Below are 20,085 nucleotides of genomic sequence, written 5' to 3'. Positions count from 1 at the left end.
ACTGACATAAGCACGTGTAAAATAAAGAGACAAAAGACCACTAGATTTTCTGAAACACGACTCCACACTAGCTGTGTGTAACCCCTGCGCCAATGACCCCCTCTTACCCGAGTTTCCCCAGGGGTAAAATCAGGATAATCAACAGTGCCTAACTCGTAGGCTGATGTGGAAATTCAATGAATTAGTGAATGTAAAACACTGAGAACCAGGACCAGGCAAACACCGGACCGTGAAGGCTGGTGCCGGCTCGGCCGGAGGTGTGATGGCGGGGAGAGGACCGCCCAGGCAAGGGCCCAGCGCTCAGTACACCCTCACGAGCTCCGCTGCTCCCATGCAGCTCCAGAACTAGAAGACATACTTAAACAGAGAATAAGGATGACAATGAGAGAATCAAAAGGGTGACTTTCTAAAATACTAAAACCAATGAGATTTAAGAGTTTTCCCCTTCTTTATACCATTCTAATATTTTTGTACAATAAGCATTATGGTAATGTCCCTGATTATGAAAATGATGTTTTTTTAAAAAATGCTGGTATTTATTGCTATTTTTAACATTTGTTGACATTCTATGAATGATGTTATCAATAATGTTCCAATACTTTCTCACTGTGAAAATACTGTATTTTTTTAACATGTACTATAAAATTTGTACATCAGAGAAATCTGATGCCTTCTACTTGAACTGAGTTCTCTTGATTCATTTTTCTCTCCCTTTTTAATATAAATAATTAAACTTGAAGTGCCATTTGTGAAGATACCAAGTTCTTTCAAAGCCTCTGAAATACATGCATTTGGAGAAAGGTTAAAAATAGTTTCAAAAGACAGTTCTTAGATCTGCTCTTCCCAGTGAATTGCTTTGATTGCTTATATAAGTATCTGAAACGGATCAGTCCCTGTACATGTTTTTATCCAAGGAAGGCACCGTTGACGGTTTACTTATTTTTGACATTTTAACTAAGAGAAGGGGTGTCCCACATTCAGGAAATAGGTCCAGCTGACGCGTTCACAGAATTCCACAGAGAAGCGGCTTCTGCCGCCGAAGGCTGGCCCTCCCACTTTGCAGCTGAGGGACTACGGACAGATGAACGAATGCCTCATCGGCCACAGAGGAAGACAGCGCCTGGCCCACCTGTCTCCCCGGGCCGTCCCCGGCTCTGGGACACTTACTGTCATCCAGTGGCATCTTCCTCTGTGGGGCCGCAGCACTGGGTTTCAGATCGCGATAGTCCCGTGAGAGCGCGGAGATGAGGCTGGCGTGGTTGATGGAACGCACGGGCCACTGCTGCTCGTTCTCAGGCAGGTTGGGCCACGGAAGCAGCAGGATGTTAGAGAGGGCTCGGCACACCAACACCTGAGCCTGGAAGAGACCACCCCCCCGCCCCAGGTATCCATCAGAGGGTTAAGAGCAACAGCCGCGGCACCGGACGCAGCCTGGGCACCCGGGGCACACGCGGAGCTCAGGCCTCCGGGCTCCTTTCTCACAGGCTGGGGCCTAAGGCTTCGGTCCAAATCTAAGGTAAGGCAGGGAGGAAAGTGAAAGTGAAGCAAAAACACCACGCCTCGGTCCAGCGCGTTCCAGGCCCCGTCCTGGAATGTCATTTCCCGGTGCTGTCACTGCCTCTCTACTCTGGTACCTGCAGCATTACAGGGCGGGGGAGTCACAGTCACTGCAGACGCTCGGTCTAACCAGTCCCTTAGCTGCGGGCTCCCAGCACCCTCGGAGGAGCCGCTGAGAACAGGGCTGAGAGAGAGAGAGAGAGGCTGCCGGAGAACCTCTTACGATCAATGTGCCTTTGACGCCAGGTCCAAAGCAATACTCTGCCACCCCGGGTGCTCCCAAGTAACTGCTCCGACTCCCCGCGGACACCACCTGTGTCTTGCTGGTTTTTAAACTTCCAGCCTGAGCCTCCTGAAGGATTTTGTGAAAATCCTTATCTGGAGCTTTTCAACCCTAAGAAAACAAACGTAACAACGGACTGTTTTAAACCAAAAGAAGACGCTGACACCAGCCAAATCGCTGGCTCTCAAAGCAGCGCCACCTCAGCACCTATCGGGAGGGTCTTTTACATCCTAATCTGCACACCGCCCGACTGCGTCGGGAAGGGCCTGACGCCTGACGACAGAGCACGGAGGCTGCCCTAAGTGCCACCTGGGAGGAAACCGTCTCTGGCGGCACAGCCCGTAAGCTCTGAGTGCGAAAGAAAGGCCAGACTCCTCTTGCTCAGCCTCACGGCTCCAGGGCCCATGCAGCATGGCCCTGGGGGCTCACCTTATCGACGAGTCGCTGAGCAGAGGCATCGGTGATTCTGTTGAACACTTTCTGCACCGCGGGGATGCTGATCAGAAAGACAGGCCGCACGGTGGTGGCCAGTGAGACCAGTAAGTGGCACGCAGATAGCAGCAACTTGTCTTGGACCTGGAGACAGAAGAGAACGTGTCGGTTCACTAGCTCTCCCGCGAGGCTGCGATTCGAAGAACCCTGACGAGGCAGTCACAAGCCAGATCTGCTGCCGGGCTGTCGTTCCACATAACTCAGGCTCTGTGTCCAAGAAGTTTCCGGGGACGGCGCCCAGCAACGAGGCACGCTCCTCTGTGCCACGTCGCAGCTCCTGACCTCACGCCGGGAGCGCCACCTCCAGTTCCTCCTGTCCTTAGTCGCTGGCACCTCTGGGTGCGATCGCTTCTCAGCTCCAAAAATTCCACGGCAGCCTCCTTGGCATGTCATTCAAACTACTCGGGATTGTTCACCTCACTCCTCCCGCTCCAACCAAGCCAACGTTTCTCTCCACCCGCCTTCCAACACTCAACCGGTCACGCCAGGCTCTCCTGCTTCCTCCCCTCCGCGTGCCAATCAAAAACCTGGTTCAAGGACCATCTGCCCTTTTCAAATTAGCAAAAGAGAAAACTCTTTATAGATACGACGTAATGCTGATAAGACTGGTAAAAAACAGCACACCAAAGAGTCACGGGCATGCAGTTACTTTCGAAAGAAATATTATTAGAATTTCCTAGAACCACACATTATCCCTAACCTTTAACCTTTAATCCCACTTTAAGAAAATCACCTAAAAGGATAAAGCTAAGTGCATACGTGCATTTCAGAATGATCTATGGTGATTTTTTTCAAATGCAGGCAACATTAAAGTCCAGCAATGGCTGGATACATCATAAATTATATAAATCCCCCCTCGTGGGATATTGTAACTCATTTACAGATTACAATTACAAACTGAACAAAACCTGGGGCACCTGGGTGGCTCAACTGATTAAGCATCTGACTTCCGCTCAGGTCATGAGCTCATAGTTCATGGGTTCGAGCCCCACGTCGGGCTCTGTGCCAACAGCTCAGAGCCTGGAGCCTGCTGCAGATTCTGTGTCTCCCTCTCTCTGCCCCTCCCTCGCTCACACACACTCACTCTCTCTCTCTCTCTCTCTCTCTCTCTCTCTCGCTCTCAAAAATAAACATCAAAAAAAATTTTTTAACAAGCTAAACAAAACCTTACGGAAATCAATACACTGTTAAGAGGAGGACAGAATGCTACGTAGGTTAAGACTACAAAAGACAGGGCCCAGTTGGTTGCTTGCCCAACTCTTGATCTCAGCTCACGTCATGATCTCGTGGTTCACGTGACAGAGCTCCAAGTCGGGCTCTGCGCTGACAGCTCGGCGACTGCTTGGGATTCTCCTCCTTCTGACCCTCCCACACTTGCACTCTCAAAGCAAATAAACTTTAAAAAAAAAAAAAAAAAAAAAAGACGAACACCTATATGCTCCATAATATAAACTGATGGTTTTCTCAAAGGACAGCTGAGTAGAAGCTGTCAAATTTACTTGGATGCACCTTTGACCTGGTAAATCCACTTTCCGGAACCCATCCTACAAGGATGTACATACCAAGAACTAATTTCCATCAACAGGAGAATTATAAAACATTCCCACTACCAAACAGCAGTGTTTTAGAATGGGGGATTAAAGAGTACCATAAATTTCCGGTCTATAATTTAAACAGTGTTTAACTTCTTCACAATGAGCATGCATTCATGTGGGACTGAGGTTAAAAACTTAAGCTACCTTTGAGTTTATATGGACCACAGCTCAAAAGGAACATGAGACGACACATGGTTCTATGGTAGTGCTGAGAATTATGGGTCTAACACCATGCGATATTTTGATTTTATAATAAGTGGGTATGTGGACAAAAGGACAAGGACTTAGATACAAAGTGTAGCCCTTGGGGCGCCTGGGTGACTCAGCTGGTTAAGTAAGTGTCCAACTCGATTTCGGCTCAGGTCACGACCTGGAGGTTCGTGGGGCCAAGACCCGCGTCAGGCTCTGCGGTAACGGTGCGGAGCCTGCTCGATGTTCTCCCTCGGCCCCCACCCCACCCCCCCACAATAAACAAACTTAAAAAGTGTAGCCCTTGCTGCCTTAGGACCTTGGTGCTGATCAGAGGTGTGACGGCATCCATGGTGGTGGAGACGAGCGTAACAAACTGCTGTGTGTTCTGCCGATGAGCTTCGCTGCAGTACTGCGCTAGCCAGTGAGAGTACGCCTGGAGAGCAGCCAGGGACTGGGCGTGCCTGCAAAGGGGAGAGAAGATGCGATTTCAAAGGTTAAGGTCAAGACATATGAGCATCAAACTTGTGTCCACAGCAAGTAAGGATTCCACTCATTGCCATTTCCGTTCTAAGACACGCGAGACGGCACAGAAATCACGTACTCGCTCAGGTAGGACCTAAAAATCAAAACTCATCATCTAAATGTTGCCACCACTGCCTGTGACACAGAAAGCAGTCAGTTCTCTATGAAGCTACGGCTCCTTTTAGTGGACAACGAATTTTAGGAAACAAGAGCCTGGGGACTTAGGGGTCTCACCGCTCCTAGGACCTTTTAGGGGACAGAGCTAGGATTCAGGCAGACACCACGTGGAAATCAAACTGGTCGCCACCAACCGGGCGGGCAAGTTGACCTCAAGCGCCTCAGACAGGACACAAGAAGGGCACACCGCCACCTATCTAGTGTTCTCGCTAAAAATGTTGACCATCGATCTCATACAGATCAACAACCAGACAAATTTCGATTTTTAAGATTTTCCTTAGGAAAAAAAATTAAGAGGGCGCCTGGGTGGCTCAGTCGGTTCAGTGTCTGACTCTTGATGTGGGCTCCAGTCATGACCTCACGGTTTGTGAGTTCACGGCCCGCATCAGGCTCCGTGCTGACAGCGCAAAGAGCCTGCTTGGGATTCTCTCTCTCTCCCTCTCTCTCTGCTCCTCTCCCACTTGCACTCTCTCTCTCAAAATTAAGTGAACATTTAAAAACAAAAAAATTAAGACCTAAATCTCCCCAAAACTCCATTTCTCTTTCCCTCATCTGACTCTCCTCCTTTCCCTCCCTCCCACCAACATGTACAATCTGGGGAGCTGATCTAGATTACGGGAGAGAAATGTAGTATGGGATTCATGATTAGTTAGACACTGGATCCAAAGAAAGAAGGACACTTCTGAGGCAACTGGAGAAATTAGAGTATGGAAAAATATATACATATACACTCTTAAAAACCCCAGATATTACGGCATCCATGAAAGTCTCAGAGTATTGATAATGGTATTATGGTTATGTAGGAGGAGGACCTTGTTCCCAGAGATATGTGCTCAAGAGTTTATAGGTGAAGTGACATGTTTGCAATTTATTTTCAGTTTACTTACAAAAAAATAGTGTGTGTGTGTGTTCACCTGTATAAACAAAACGGAAGCGTGGGAAACAAAAGCAAATGTGGCAAAATATCTATAACTGATGAATCTAGCTTGAGAGTATAGGGTGTTCATTCTGTTTTTCCCCTTTTCTACAGGTGTGAACTTTTTCAAGCCGTTATTTTGTATTTTACATTTAGAATGCACTGACTGTTTTAACTTTTAGCTCTGAAAGTCGGCCTTTGGAGTCTAGGACTTTTAGTCAATCTATCAAATTTACAGAGCTCCATAAGGCTTAAAGGGAGGGGCTCCAAAACTTCCTGAAATTGTGTGCAAGATGTTGTGTTTATGAGCAAATTAGCATTTTTCTCGGCAGAAGCTTCACAGCTTTCTCTAATCTCGAAAAGGAAAAGTATATATATATATATATGTATACATGTGTGTGTGTATATATATACACACACACATGTATACACACACACACACACACACACACACACACACTCTGAAAAAAAAACCTAAACCACTAAAGTAACACATAAGACTCTCTTTCTATCATTTACCTAATTTGCAGCTTAAGAACTGCTCCGGAACAGGGGTCAGCAGACTTTTTCTGCAAATACCAGAGTGAAAATATTTTAGGCTTTGCAGGCCACACACACTCTGTCACAGCCACTCTGCCGCTGTGGCACAAAAGTAGCATAGATGATACGTAAATGGACGGGTCCGGCCGTGCTCCAATCCTAATTTACAAAAGCTGGGCTGGATTCGGTACAGGCCATAGTTTGCCAATGCCCGCTCCGGTCCAGAGCAAGCCTTCCAGGCAGTGTGATCCCTGGGATGTGGCCCCGCCTCCAGTCTCCATTCTGCTGTCCCTTCCATAGTCACTATAGCTCCCCACCATCCTGAAAGCTTCTCAAAGTGTGGTCCCTGAATGTTCTTCAGAATCGCCTGAGGTCTTGCGTAATCCGCAAACACCCGAGCCTTACGCATCCTGCTCTAGTCAGAATCTCTGATGGAATGTGTTCCCCAAGTAATTCTCTGGGCCCTACAGTTGCAGTCACTGGCCCACAGGAGAAGATTCACGGCACTCGAGCTGTTTCCACCATAGTCCTACCGTGCCTATCCGGCCTCATCTCCCACCACACAAACCACACACCACCCCCTAATCATGGGGCTCTGCAACACATCTTTGTCTTGGCTCATGCTGTTCTTTCTTCCTGAAATGCCTACCCCACATACCCTCTGCTCCCAGCTCTCATCTGCCTGATGAATTCCACTTACTCCAACCACCCCTGCCCCCAATCAATCTTTCTCTCTGCCTAGGCTTGGAGGAGGGAGTTTCTCTCCTCTTCATGGCAGGCACAACTGTTCCTTTCTATCCAGAAAATTCCTGGGGGCCGGAGGACAAGGTCCCTCCTGAGAACACACAAACAGCTAACTCTGTACTTACACATCAATGAGGTCAGGTTTCAGTACTGACGGCACAGCAGTTTCAATGTTGTACAATTTTATCTGAGATCCATATAGAGTGACTTTGACCAACCTGTTGGCAAAGAAGCAGGTAAGAGAAAACATTCAGCTTATGGGCTAACATAGACAAAATGGACAAGGTACCAACAAAGGTCCCAAAGACAGACTTTTTTCCATCCAAAGAAGAATCAAGACCAGACCTTCAATTTTATCCCAAAGATACCTGAGATGTGCACGAAGATTTATATAAAGACACTAACTAAAGCTGACTTACAGAATCAAAAAATTTTGTACGCAAAATAAATATCTAACAGGGAAATATAAGATGATAGAATATATACAATAAAAGTGACTAAGAAGTAAATATTTCATGGTGTGTATTTTACCACAATGAAAAAACACTGGACAAGAAGTAAATGTTTCAGGTAGACAGATATATGACAAAGAAAATACAGCAAAATGTTCACTGTAGAATCTAGGTGACAGGTATATGGGTGGTCCCTGTATAATTTTTCAACTTTCCTGAAGATTCGAAGATGTTCATGAGAAAATGTTTGGGGGAGAGGGCAGGGCACAAAGCAAAAAAGGTTTTAGAACAAATTGAAGGGTTTTTGACATGAAGCACAATCCTTCCAGAAGCAAGCTGCTGCGCCCACTGGTGGCGCAAGGGCTCACTGCACGCAGACAAGCCTTCAATCCAGTAACTGAGAGCCGGCTGCACAGAGAAACAGAAAATGCCTCTTTCGTTAGAGATGGATGCTCCTTTCTGAGCAAAGGGAAGAAGCCGGAGACGCGGCGAAGTTCTCCCCGTGCCTGCTCTTTAAGGAAGCCTGGGAGCAGGTCTGAGGCGGGCGCCAGGGAAGACAATGGGTGTTTCTCTCCCTCGGTGCCACAGCACAGAGCTTCTCAAACTTCACCGAGCGGAAGACTCAACTGGGGAACCTGTCACAGTGCAGGCTCCCTGGTCCAACCCCACAGACCGACCCTGCAGCTGCGAGGAGGAGCCTGGAAATCTGCATCTCTGGAAACATCCTGGGGCTCCGTGCGCGTGGACCACACTCTGGAAAGTGCTGCTCTCTGAAGGGACCAGAAAGCGGGACTTCACTAGAAAACCACAAGCTTGAGTCCCAAAGTACTGAGGGTCAGGAAGCAGTCAGAAAGTGAGGGTGAAAGTGCCAAGGGTTCTCGACTGGAAGCTCTGGAAAGGGGCCGGGGTGATAACGTAAGCGACGTACCAACATGCACCCGGTGTTTAACTCTTTAAACTGTTCTCCATTCTCCACATTCACATAGTAGGTATACATTTATTTAGTGGCACTGAATACACACTCTGAGCGTGCAGCCACCCGCTCCTGTCTCCTTTACCTTTTCATCCTATAAAACTCTAAGTCTGGACCCACGAAAGAACAACCCCATCCCCCGCCGCAGCCCTGGCCACCACCATTCCCCTTTCCCTCTGGCCCGGACTATTCCATGAGCCTCACGTTAAGTGGAGTCACCCTGTGTTTGACTTTACATTCTGCTTTCGCGTTCCCCAGCATCCTTTAGTGCTACCTACACAGAAAATGGGCTTCTAAATGTGTCTTTTACGATTTCTACGTGCAGCAGTTTAGCTAGGAAGTTTATTGTGTGGAACCTGAGTGAAAAGCTGGCTAATCACACCGGCTATGAAGATCAAATAGTCGTAACAAGGAGCCTTCTCTCACACTTTATTCTGAATGAAGACAAGACTGCAAAGTACCTGTAAGTACTGAGCCTCAAACCTAAAAGCAGTGTAGAAAGATGTATATATAAGGACCTATGAGCTAATGACACAGGAACTCTGAACTCTGAAAAGATACAGACTTCAAGGAGGAAGAACGCATCCCATTCCGCTAACCGTCAGTGGAGTGGGAACAGGCCTCACCCACGACGGCGAGGAAGGAGGATGCTGGAGGTGACAGCTCTGTGGCGTGGCAAGAGCACAGCATCTGGACTCAGGAAGATGGTCAAAAACCCATGTGCTCCCTCTTGTGAAGTGTGGCCTGAAGAGAGGCACTCACCATCTCTGGGCCACGGTTGGCTCACAGGGAACGTGACATCCCCATCCCCCAAAGTAAAGAATGAAATGATACGTGCAAAACCACTTTGAAAGTTTCCTACCACGTGCTACTTTTACTATTTATTGATATTAATCTGGCTTTTAAAGATTTATTCAAAACTCTTTGTTTTCTCTGCTTTTAAGCTAAGAGTAACAGTTAAAGACGACTCTGGTGCGCAAGTCACCAGGCTTAGGGCTTGGTTTCGCTTGGCGTGTTATCAATGATACGGCGAGTGGGCCCGTGAAAGAGTCCGGTGGCTCAACTGTGGGCTGGACCCACATCTGCCCAATTTTGATCTAATCAATCCACCGGTTACCCTGAAACAGTCTGAACCTCCGAACACATTGAAGCATCTGACTGGTTAAGTGCCTGAGTTCGTGGGAGGGGCGCAGGGAGAATGGGGCAGTCAGGAGCGGTCCTCAACACACGTAGCCATAAACCCGAGGAGGGACCCGAGGGGAGGGGTAATGACAGAAGCCTGGTGGTGGAGAGGTTGGGAGCCACCTCTCCGGTCAAGCTTCAACTCCTCAGGACCCTCCCAGGGCTGGAAAAAGTCCCACCTCTAGCACCCGGCTGTCAGATGCCGACGGACTACCTGTTTGTCCTTCCACTCCCAGGGCTTTCCCGGTGTCTCTTTACCTGTGGGCAGAGACAGAAGACTGACCCCACGTGGCTTCTTCCGGGACTAACCCTGCCTTCTCATCCACAGACCCAATCTGCAATGAAGTGAACGGCCTACGTGTACAGGCTGCTAACCCCCGGCCGCTGAGCTAAGTGCCATATCTCGTGAACTCTCACAAGAAGCTACAAGGCACCAGGTCCCCTCCATGTCACAGCGAGGGACCTGAAGTCCAGAGGGGTCCGGTGGCCGCTCCGCGTCCGCCTTACAGCCGGCAGCACGCCGCCCTCACGCAAGAAGGAGCGGCGCCGTGACGTCACTCTGGCCTACCTCTCCACGACGGTGAGGGCGTCGCTGAACCGCGCCGCAAACACGTCTCCGATGAAGTACTCGGCCAGCCGGCCCACGGCCTGCAGGAGGGAACTCAGGTCTCTCAGGGAACAGTGCAGTCGCCGGCAGTCATTCTCCGCTGTGATGTTCAACCTGTGGCCTGGAACGTAACACCGCAGGCGGTTTTCCACGGGAAGGACGCGTTTAGTTACCACTACGGACAACAGCTCCTACAGGCAAGCTACATTTAGCAAAACCAGTTGTTGAAACACAGCAACTCACAGGCTGCTTCCCAGACACGAGCTGGGAAAATGGGCCCAGTCCTCCACGTCAACCTGTACCCACACGCACCCCGGGGCCAGAGAGAGGGACAGCGAGCGCAGACAAGAGGGACACACGGCCTGGTGTGCCAACATCGAGGAGCACCTGACGTCATTCCTCTTGTGACCCTGAGGTAGTGACACCACCAATTTTACACCCAAGGAAACCCACACAGGGAGGCCCAGCCACCCGCCCAATGCGGGTCCTATTTCTGGGGCAGAACCAGGCTAAGCCTCTACAGCTGCAAACCTGCCTGCCTTCTGCACGTGGCCTGTCACACAGAATGGAATCTCCCTGGGCTGACAGGATTCACCCCTGTTCAAAGAACCGGGGGTAGCTGGCACTCCACCCCAGAAGGTCTGCGGGTAGCATGGTCTAGAATAAAGGCACGGGGCCTGGATTCACAAGACGGGTGCCCTGCTACCCGCTGGCTCCGGGCCTCAGCAAACCCTTCCGAGTCTGGTTTCTTAAAGAGGAAAATAATGCTCCCATTAAATTCACTAGTGTAAAGGCAAAGTTAGAATGAACTATGAAGCATCCTTCAATGTTTTAAGAAATAGGTGTAACAAAAAACTTGTGATTTTCTACGGCCTGAGACTTTCTTACTTTTCCATACGATTTCTTCAAGCCGAGTGATTTAGGTGCGAAGATGAAGGACAAAAACATCTTCAATTCAGCCCATCTCTTTGCCTTGCGGACCCCTCTCCCCACAAAGGTCCACAAAAGACAGTGAGAAGAGCCAAGCCAGGAGAGGGCGCTCTGAGTTGGACAGAGTTCTCCTCCTCCATCCAGTTGGAAGGAGGGAGGGAGGGGCAGTAACAGCAAGAGCCCCCTCCCTGCCCACAGGGCACCTACAAATCCTACCCCTCCCTAGATATCAGCCCCTTCCTGCGGCTGAAATTTCAGGGGTTTACTCCGTTAGAAGAGAGGAACTGGCTAAGGGCAACCCTGCTCCCGTGGTGTCCCACAAGCATCTTCCTAGAACCCAGACCTACAGATGCAGCGAGTGTCAAACCCCCTGGGGCTCTTCCAGTTAAGGCAGGAGAACCCGGACCACTCCCCCCTCCCCCCGCCTCCATCAACACCAGGGCTCTCGTGACCTCACTGCCCCCCCCCCCATTCCAATACCTCACCGGACCCACTGTTAACCCCCAGTGCCTCAGGTCCCTGCCCGGACTGTCCACTGCATCCCTGACCACTCACGCCCTGTATGCTCTTCTCCAGATTCATATAACCACCACGTCTTCTGGGAGACCTTCTCTCCACATTGCCCGACAGAAGGAATGTGCTTCCCTCTTTTCCTGCATCCCCCTCCAGGGCACCTCAAGTACACATGCAGATAAACTAATGAGCTACAAGTCTCCTCACTGACCATGAACTCCTTCACGGGGAGGGGCTGTGGCCAACACTCTGCAGAGCGCCTGGTACGGAAGAAGTGACCACAACGAACGAATGAATTAGATACGGCTGAATACAGAGCAAACTAGAGCAGTACAGGGAGGCTTGGGGAGCTTGAGGTCCTCATACTGCCCTTGGGAATGTTCCCCTGATTATTTAAATGTGATTATGGATAAACAACACCTGTGGCGAGACAAACAGCAAAGGCTGCACACCTAAGAAATTGCCGGATGAAGCGGCAAGTTTGATGCCTCAGATCCTACGCTGGCTTCCACGTGATGGGGCTAGAAACAGACCTGTGACAGCCCCCAAGGGTAGACATGGGTTTGGAAAAAGGTGTGGGTCACATCCCCAGGAGCAGGAGGACAAAAGGAAGGGGCAAATCAAGGAAGGTCTTTACAGGGACAGAGCCGGTGACAAAGGCCAGCTTTGGCCCACCCCTGCCTTCTTCACCTGGTCCTCCACCCCCAGCCCCGCAGAGAGGAGCGCCTCAGTGAGGAAAACACCAAGCGGTGGGATTCGCGGCCTGCAGGCACCCTGCCAAGGTCACTGGGGTGGGCGCCTAAGTGACCTAGAGTGAGCCAGCTCCTCTAGTCAGAGCAAGAGGACGACCACCCCACGCCAGCCAGATGAGCCCACAAAACAGAGAGAACCAAGAGGTATTTTTGATCATGCGAGAGACAACACTGCCTCTCCTCCTCTCCCAGCTAACAAAAGCACCACAATCACGCACTTTCTGAATGTCAAGGATTTTCAGGCTTACAGCTATATAACTGACTCCCAGGGTAAACTAAAACCTGTTTTCCTTTGCACACCAAGCTTTAGGGCTGTGGGAAACAAAGCCTTAAGAAAAATCTTCCCTGGAACTGGGTGTGGTGCTGCTAGTGTCGGCCGAAAAGAGACCAGCCTTTCTCTCCCCGGGGCAGCGAGGACAGATTCTGACTCCCCGCGCACCTTCATCGCCTCGCCCTCGCCCACGAGGCTCTCCACCCTGCCGACTGCTTCCCAACTTCTTGTGCCCTTAGGTTTACCCAAGAACGAGGTTCTTGAACAGTTTAAAACATGAAGGGAAACAAAAACCAAACCAAGATACCACCCTAAATCGGGTTTCCATTGGCGTCTGGGTCCTAACAGTCCTGGAGTCATTGTGAGCAGGCCTCCCCGCCTGCTCCTGAGTCCACCGGCTACAGCCGGTGCGGGGCCTCCTCCCAGCCTCTCTCCACAAGCCTCTTCGGGGAGTCCTCCGTGTTTAAACAGCTTGGCCAGAAACGACAGAGAAAAAGTGTCCCTCCCCCCACAATTCCTTATTGGCATCCCTGGTCCCACCCCGAGGGAAGAACACAAAACGAGCCTGGGCCTGCCTACGAATGGCAGCCTTGGGGAGAGGCAAAGAGAGAGACTCTCCTCTCGGCTCAAATACACCCCTGCATCCCTTCATTTCCCGTGTCACCCTCTGGCTGAGAATCCCTGCCATCCTGCTCGTTCCCTTCTAAACCTGCCCGAATTTGTCAAAGAGCAGTACTTGGAATGAAAACCAGCTTAGGACCCTGTGATTTTAAACTATCAGTTTGAACCATAAGAAACTGCTGATATGTGTCCACTTCTGACAGAACAAAACTGCAATTCCGTATAATTCAACTGAAGACACACGTACCATCTACAGCGCGTGTCAATGCAAACTGCGACTGCTGCTTGCCTACTGGCTGCAAGACAGATAAGCACACAGGCAGGGGGCACCCCAAATTAAAATCTCTGCGCCCACCCCCGAGCCTAGAACCTTCACACCGCCAGCAGCACCAAATGCTGCAAGCAATCACCTGAGTTCCCACTGAGAAAGCCGTTCAGAACCACCCCCTTCTCCTCCTATTTGGCTAAGGCTTAGATGTCCGCCTAATAGCAAAGAACAGCCGCAAAGGGGAACCCTCAGAAGGACATCACTGCCACATGGAGGTTTGCGGGACAGGAAACATCGCAGCCACACTGAAGCGGGATCTTCCATCAAGCAAGTCGCCCTGAAGCCATCTAGGTGCATGCGCTTTTTACCACATCCAAAGGACAGCTCCCTGGCAAATCAATGCCCGGGGGGAAAAACATCTTCATGTTAAATATAACTCAGTCTTCTTTTGTTGGGGGGGCTGCGGAGGTAGAGATGTGAAAATCCCCATTTGAGGAATTCTACTCTGAGAGAACAAGTAGGTCATAAATGAAGCCAAGCAGAACAAAGAATAGAAGAGACACAACAACCAAGCACGGGGTCTTTCAAACCACAGACGGTTGAGAAAGATAGGCAATGTGGGCGAAGGATGACCTCCCAGGGGCAAGACCCGCACACAGCCACTGAGGTGCCACAGCGACCTCAGGCCTTGTCTCCGTCCTAATGAGGAAGTAGAGGCAGGAAGATCGGCAGCAGGTGTAAACAGTCAGTCTCCCATCCACACAGCCTCCAGGGGAGATTCGAGAATTAAAAGCTGGTGAGAAGTAAAGCACATGAATGGAGGGGCCACCCTCTCAGAGAAGATGCCACAGTTTCTGTTAAGAGGCAGGAAGGCTGCTAATCCAGCATGGAGGTTATTTGAGAGGTTAGATGGCCATGGGAACCAGGGAACAAAATGTATTCAGAGTTTCCATTTTTTAATAGGCTTTGCATTGGAAACTTGGCTTTGGAGCCACCAAGGGATGGGGGAATGCTTCGTCACGGACAAGAGAGATCGTTTTAAAACAGTAAGTGTTTCTCCGGCCTGAGAGGAGTATGCACCAAGGAGCAGTGCTAGGGATGAGATTTATAAACGATCTGGAAAAGGCCAGGCACACTGGGAAACCGCCAGTAAACGGGCTTCAGTGAGAACAGGTATATGATATTTCATTCAGGGAAAAATAAATCAGATTATCCTTCTCGGATGAGAAACTCTAAGTTACCAGTGTGTCTCAGAAAAAGGATTTAGGAGTCGCTCAGATTTTTTTCCTCAAGACAGACTCAACGTAAGCTCTGTGTAGGGGTCCATTTGGGGGGGTGGAGGAGTACATGCTCAATTTCTTAAAAGATCGAGAATAAGATCAAGACCAGGTCTTTAGCATGCTGAGTACATTCTAATTTGATGAGTGGCCCTAAGGGAGAGACCACCAGGGTACAATTTTCCCCAAGAATGGATGCTGGAAACATCTGTAGCATTTGTACAGTCAAATGATTTTTGTTAATGTTGACAGCATATTTTACAGGCATGTTTGCTTTGAAAAGTGATCTTTTTAAAGTTCTTTGTAAGCTGTTCTTAACCTATCTACAAACTTAGGGGCATGCCAAGTCCCATCAACCTCCTGGGGCCCAGCGGATTATTTAGAAGCTAATAATACAGTCATGGAAACAAACCGTCACAGGCCACCAAGAAGGGCAGCCCCAGACAGAGCCTCTCGTGGAGGCTCTGCCATGAATAACAAGCTCGCCCAGGAGATGGTCTCTACCCTGAGCGGCTCTGTGCCAGGCTGAGACAATTACACAGCAGAGGGGCTGGGGGCCGGGGCCAGGCAGGACTCCTGGAAGGAAAACACTGGGAAGAAGATGGGGGAGGCTGGTGGGGTACGGGGAAGCACGGGTGCATCTGTAGGCACAAGAAGAAGTTTTTGGTGTTTTCAACTAGCTAGCAAAAAATGGACTGCAGATTTTAGTTCATTCAACTTTCTAATCCTTCCCTATTATACCATCTTGGGACAAAGTGACATCTCTGGACACCCATTTCCTCTTCCATAAAATAGGAGACCAGGACAGGTGAGAGAGTTAAAGACAGCGTAGGCAAAGAATACAGTGCCTGGCGCGTGACGTGTGTCCTACACACGGAAGCTGTTATTGTTATCAACCAAACAGCCAAAAACTGCTGACCCTAAACCCCAAGCAGGTGAGTGAAGCCACCTACCAAGGGCAGCCCAAAGTCTTCCCAGCCAGCTGCAGCCAGGCCTCCCGCGGGCCAGCTATGGGAGGAGAGCTAACAGCCACGAGCTGTTGGCGTGTTCCCACACAGGTCGGCCGACTCCAGAGCCGCTCCTGGGTCCTCTTACTGCTTAACACCAGGGAGGAAAGAGCACACGGCAGCAAAGCCCAAAGCCATTTTTCCCTAGCGCGCTTGCTGGTTTCAAAGACATAAGGAAATAGCCTAATTGCTGGGTTTTTGTTTCTTTTCCCCCCTCTAAGTCCCCCCTCTTTGCTCCAAATCAGCTGCTTCTTTCTCACTGAAACACCTGTTCGGAATGCACTGTCACAGCCTCATCCTTTACCTCCCCCACGGCTCCTTTTTGTCATTGACTCTTTAAGAAAGTTTTCCGTTTAGAAGTGGGGAGAGACAGAGCGGCGGGGAAGTGGCAGTGGAGAAATCATGTTGCGACAGCAAAGAAGGCAATAATTAAATATTAGCCCGGTAGTTTTCTTAATGTCGGTTAAATTAGAAAATAAAAACCAGTTTACCTGACCCTGAAGTAACTATAAACTGCTGTAAACCCAGATAAACTTCTAAATTGTCCTGAAGAACTGGGAACTGAAAACAAAAAAACAAAGATTAAAAAAAAAAACAAACATAAGTCCAACTTTTAACAGCATTTTAACGTTAAAACAGTACAAGATCTATGGGGGGTGGGGGGGGGGCATCAGATTAAAAATACCCTTTTCTCTGAGAACCTTTACTGCCAGCTAAGGAGTGGCTCCCTTCAGTGCCCTGCCTTCAACAATTTCTACAATTCACACCACCAATTAATGTTTGGAGTCAGAAAAGAAAAAAAAAAAAAACAAAACAAAACAACTTATCAGGTAGATAACTCTTTTCTAAACAAAGCAATGGATGCTGGGTTTGACTATTACAGTTCCTAAAAGAGGACACCAAACCCCAAATGATCTACACCTTCTAGAGCTTAAAGACGGAACCTATCTCCCTTCAAATCCAAGGGAAATCCTATTCTGGAAAGAACTGTCAGATAATCTGCCTTATGTAAGTGCATGGCAGAGTGAAAAGACAGGCCCAATTTTTTAGAAGTCTGATTCCCTTACTCATTTGGCAGACAGGACCCTCATAACCAGAGCTATCAGTATCTTTTCTTTCTAAAGCTGCTAACTCACCGTTAGGACAAAGATCAGACTTCAATGTGACAGGTCCCTACGAAAGGCAGATGGCGAAACACAACAGAACTGTCTACAAGAGAACACAAGACCCCCCTCCCCCAAATCATCTTGTCCTTGAAGAAGAGATAGGCTTAATGAAATCTCCCCAAATAACAAGCACCACTGAGTGAAGGAAAGCGGTCCTTATGACTAAGATTCTAGCACATGAATATACGCAGAGTGCTAGCGACGGGCTTTACAAAGGCTCACTTTGCAGCAATGCAATCTTTAGCAGGAAGTCCTCTGCGTGGCCTGGTCGTTTCTGAGCTACTGATGCAGGCCTGAAGGCATTAGTAAAATTCATATTACATGTGAGAGTTCAGGAAGAAAAACAGGGCTTCCAAAAGCGGATTTAAAATATTTGGGGACATGTTAGCATTTGTTAAACTTTGAGGGTCGGTGATGGTCATCATTATTCTTTGTTTAAAATGTATACCTATGTATTTTAAAATACCGGTGAGCAAAAAAGCCTTACTACTCGTGCTACATGTGCAGGGAGAGAATCAGGCTCTTCGTTCCCCTCCCGATGGTGAGTTACCAGTGTCGAGAAGGCGTGTGTGGGAAGGAGCTCCATCACTTTGGCCACTACCTCCAAGCTCTGGCGTAAGTACCGCTGCCACTCTGTCTGCTGCTGTGGGGGAAACACAGAAGGATCAGCTCTCCCGGAAAGGCAGTCCTGTCATCTTCCCTGCCCATCTAGCCTCAACCTCAAGTCCACTCTCGGACATAAAATCTTGAAGAAGTGGCAAACGACGGAACCAGGTCATTTGGTACTTTAAAAAGGCCAACCTGGAATCTTTTTTTTAATCCAATGAATTCGTTTCCTAAAAAGCTGTTTCCTCAGCACATGATCCAGAGAGAATGACCTACTTCTTCCCCCTACGGTCACAGGGACACAGAGATTTTAAAAAGCCACTGGTGAAATGCTCAAGGCCCCTCTATGAGAACGCAGCTATAGGAACCGGTCGCTCATTCATTACCTTCTGAAACAGTGCATTACTAGGTCCCTAGCAGTAGAACGGATTGCGTCAGTGCCACTCAAAGTACGGTCCACAGACACGGTAGCACCAGCATCTCCCACGGCCTTGTAGGAAACGTAGATTCTGTGGCCCCCACCCCTAAATCAAAGTCTGTTTAACAAGCTGTTCCAACGATTTTTACCCATGCTCCAACGTGAGAAGCACTGAACTAAATCGTACAGCTAACAAGAAGTGAAGCTAAAGTTTACCAAGCACCCACGACGTAGCAGGCATGCAGCCAGCCCTTCCACACATTACCGTCACGTAACCGTCAGCGCAGGCCAGTCAGCCACATTGCTCCCCTTTTGGGAGAGGAGAAAATTAAGCTCAGAGAAATCTAAGGCCCAGACTTCTATCTCCTTGTGGCCCAAGGTTTCAGAGATTCAAACCCAGGCCTCTGAGTTCCAAGTACAAGGCTCTTTCTAACCCAAACACGGCCACCCTCAAGGTCTCAGCCATGCCACGGTCAGTTATTTTGAGAGCCCTACCAGTGACTTGAAAATTCTAAAGTGCATGGTGCTTAAGAAAAAGGAACGTGGGAATTGTGTCCTTCAACACATTTGCCTTACCCATGTTGGGCACACGAGTGTCAATAAATTCAAGATTGATTTTAAGATACTGATTTACAAACTATACTCAAAAGAGACTTCTTTTCATCCTAGCCTTACCATTTCAGGAGCTCTTTATGCCCTGTCCCTCACCCCGCATCTAGCTAGCTTTTATTCGTTGCCCGGAGTGGGGAGCAGAGGTGTGGGTGCAAGGCAATACAGAGCCCTTGCTCAACCATTTCTCACTGTGCATATGGTGTCTCTACTTATCTCCCTAGTTCATACAGGTAAAAACGTCTGTCAACTTCTTTTTACAATGAACAAACCCCAAAAGACGAGTAGGATATATAGCTGGCCCTTGAATGACACACGTTTAAACTGGGCATGTTCACTTACACAGGATTTTTTGTTTCAACAAACACAGTACAGCGCTGGAAATGTATTTGCTCTTACCATTTTCTTCATGACATTTTCTTTTCTCCAGCTAACTTTATGGTAAGAATATGGTATAGAACTCATGTAACATACAAAATATGTGTTAATCGACTGTCGATAAGGCTTCCAGTAAACAGTCAGGCTGTTAGCAGCTAAGTTTTAGGGGAGCCAAAAGTTATACTTGGGATTTTCGACTGCACAGGTTGTCAGCACCCCTAGGCCCCACACTGGTCAAGGTCAACTGTAAAGTTCAAACACACAATTCAAACTGTAAGACTACTCTGGCTCCAGAGCAGAGAGCTTACAGGTTCCAAGTCTCCGTTTGGACTCACACCGAAAATGACAATGACTACGGTTGATTAGGCCACGCCGCTTACATCATCATCCAGAGTCTCGTCATCCAGCTCCTCCAACTGGGCCTGGTTGTATCTGAACTGGATTCGATTCAACACCTCCGTGAGCAAGAGGACTAGAGCGTCTTCGTACCTATGCGGCAGGGAGAAATTCAACAACAGGTGACAGCAGGCTTTTAGCCTGGGTTTTGAAAAGGCCTCCTACACTCTGAAGAAGAACAGCGTCCCTGCTGGATTACCATATACAAGCAGTATCTGAACTAGATTTAGCTTACGGACTGGCAAGTGCATATGTGAGAGTGGAACGGTGGCAGGGGTATTTCTTTATTTTGCTATGTTCCAGACACCTTCTTGACGGATGGACCCTTTATCATTAGACGATGTCCTTTGTCCCCGGCAGCCACTCTTGTCCTAAAGTCTATTCTGTCTGACACTAGCATAGCTGCCCTGAATCTCTTTTGGTTACTGTCTACATGGAATAGCTTTTTCTATCCTTTTACTTTCAACCTGTTTGTGTCTTTGAAACCGAAGTGAGTCTCTTATAGACAACATGTAGTGGGATCATGTGTTTTCAATCCATTCTGCTAATCACTGCTTTTTAAACTAGAGAAGTTATATTCTTTACGTTTAATGTAATTACTGGTAAGGAAGGACTTCTGCCAGTATCTTTTGTTCAGCTCC

The 20,085-nt window shown here is 48.7% G+C and overlaps 1 protein-coding gene across 7 annotated transcripts in view; it reads right to left on the bottom strand.

Annotated features, from left to right (window-relative positions):
* Positions 1 to 20,085, bottom strand: part of XPO6 (exportin 6) — a 103,174-nt gene that overhangs the window by 12,494 nt on the left and 70,595 nt on the right. For 2 of the 7 annotated variants that reach the window (XM_023246726.2, XM_023246728.2), the window contains exons 10-17: positions 19,429 to 19,537; positions 17,525 to 17,680; positions 16,363 to 16,432; positions 10,194 to 10,353; positions 7,144 to 7,236; positions 4,436 to 4,580; positions 2,270 to 2,416; positions 1,168 to 1,357 (exon numbers count right to left, since the gene is read on the bottom strand). In XM_023246726.2, the coding sequence (XP_023102494.2) occupies positions 1,168 to 1,357; positions 2,270 to 2,416; positions 4,436 to 4,580; positions 7,144 to 7,236; positions 10,194 to 10,353; positions 16,363 to 16,432; positions 17,525 to 17,680; positions 19,429 to 19,537 (1,070 nt within the window). The remainder of the gene's footprint in view (positions 1 to 1,167; positions 1,358 to 2,269; positions 2,417 to 4,435; positions 4,581 to 7,143; positions 7,237 to 10,193; positions 10,354 to 16,362; positions 16,433 to 17,524; positions 17,681 to 19,428; positions 19,538 to 20,085) is intronic. The other 5 variants (XM_023246729.2, XM_023246731.2, XM_023246730.2 and 2 more) reach the window with 3 other exon arrangements.

This window comes from Felis catus, chromosome E3 (genome assembly GCF_018350175.1).
Source record: "Felis catus isolate Fca126 chromosome E3, F.catus_Fca126_mat1.0, whole genome shotgun sequence".
Taxonomy (NCBI): domain Eukaryota; kingdom Metazoa; phylum Chordata; class Mammalia; order Carnivora; family Felidae; genus Felis; species Felis catus.
Note: the sequence above shows the minus strand (reverse complement) of the source record. Positions and strands in the feature narration are given on the sequence as shown.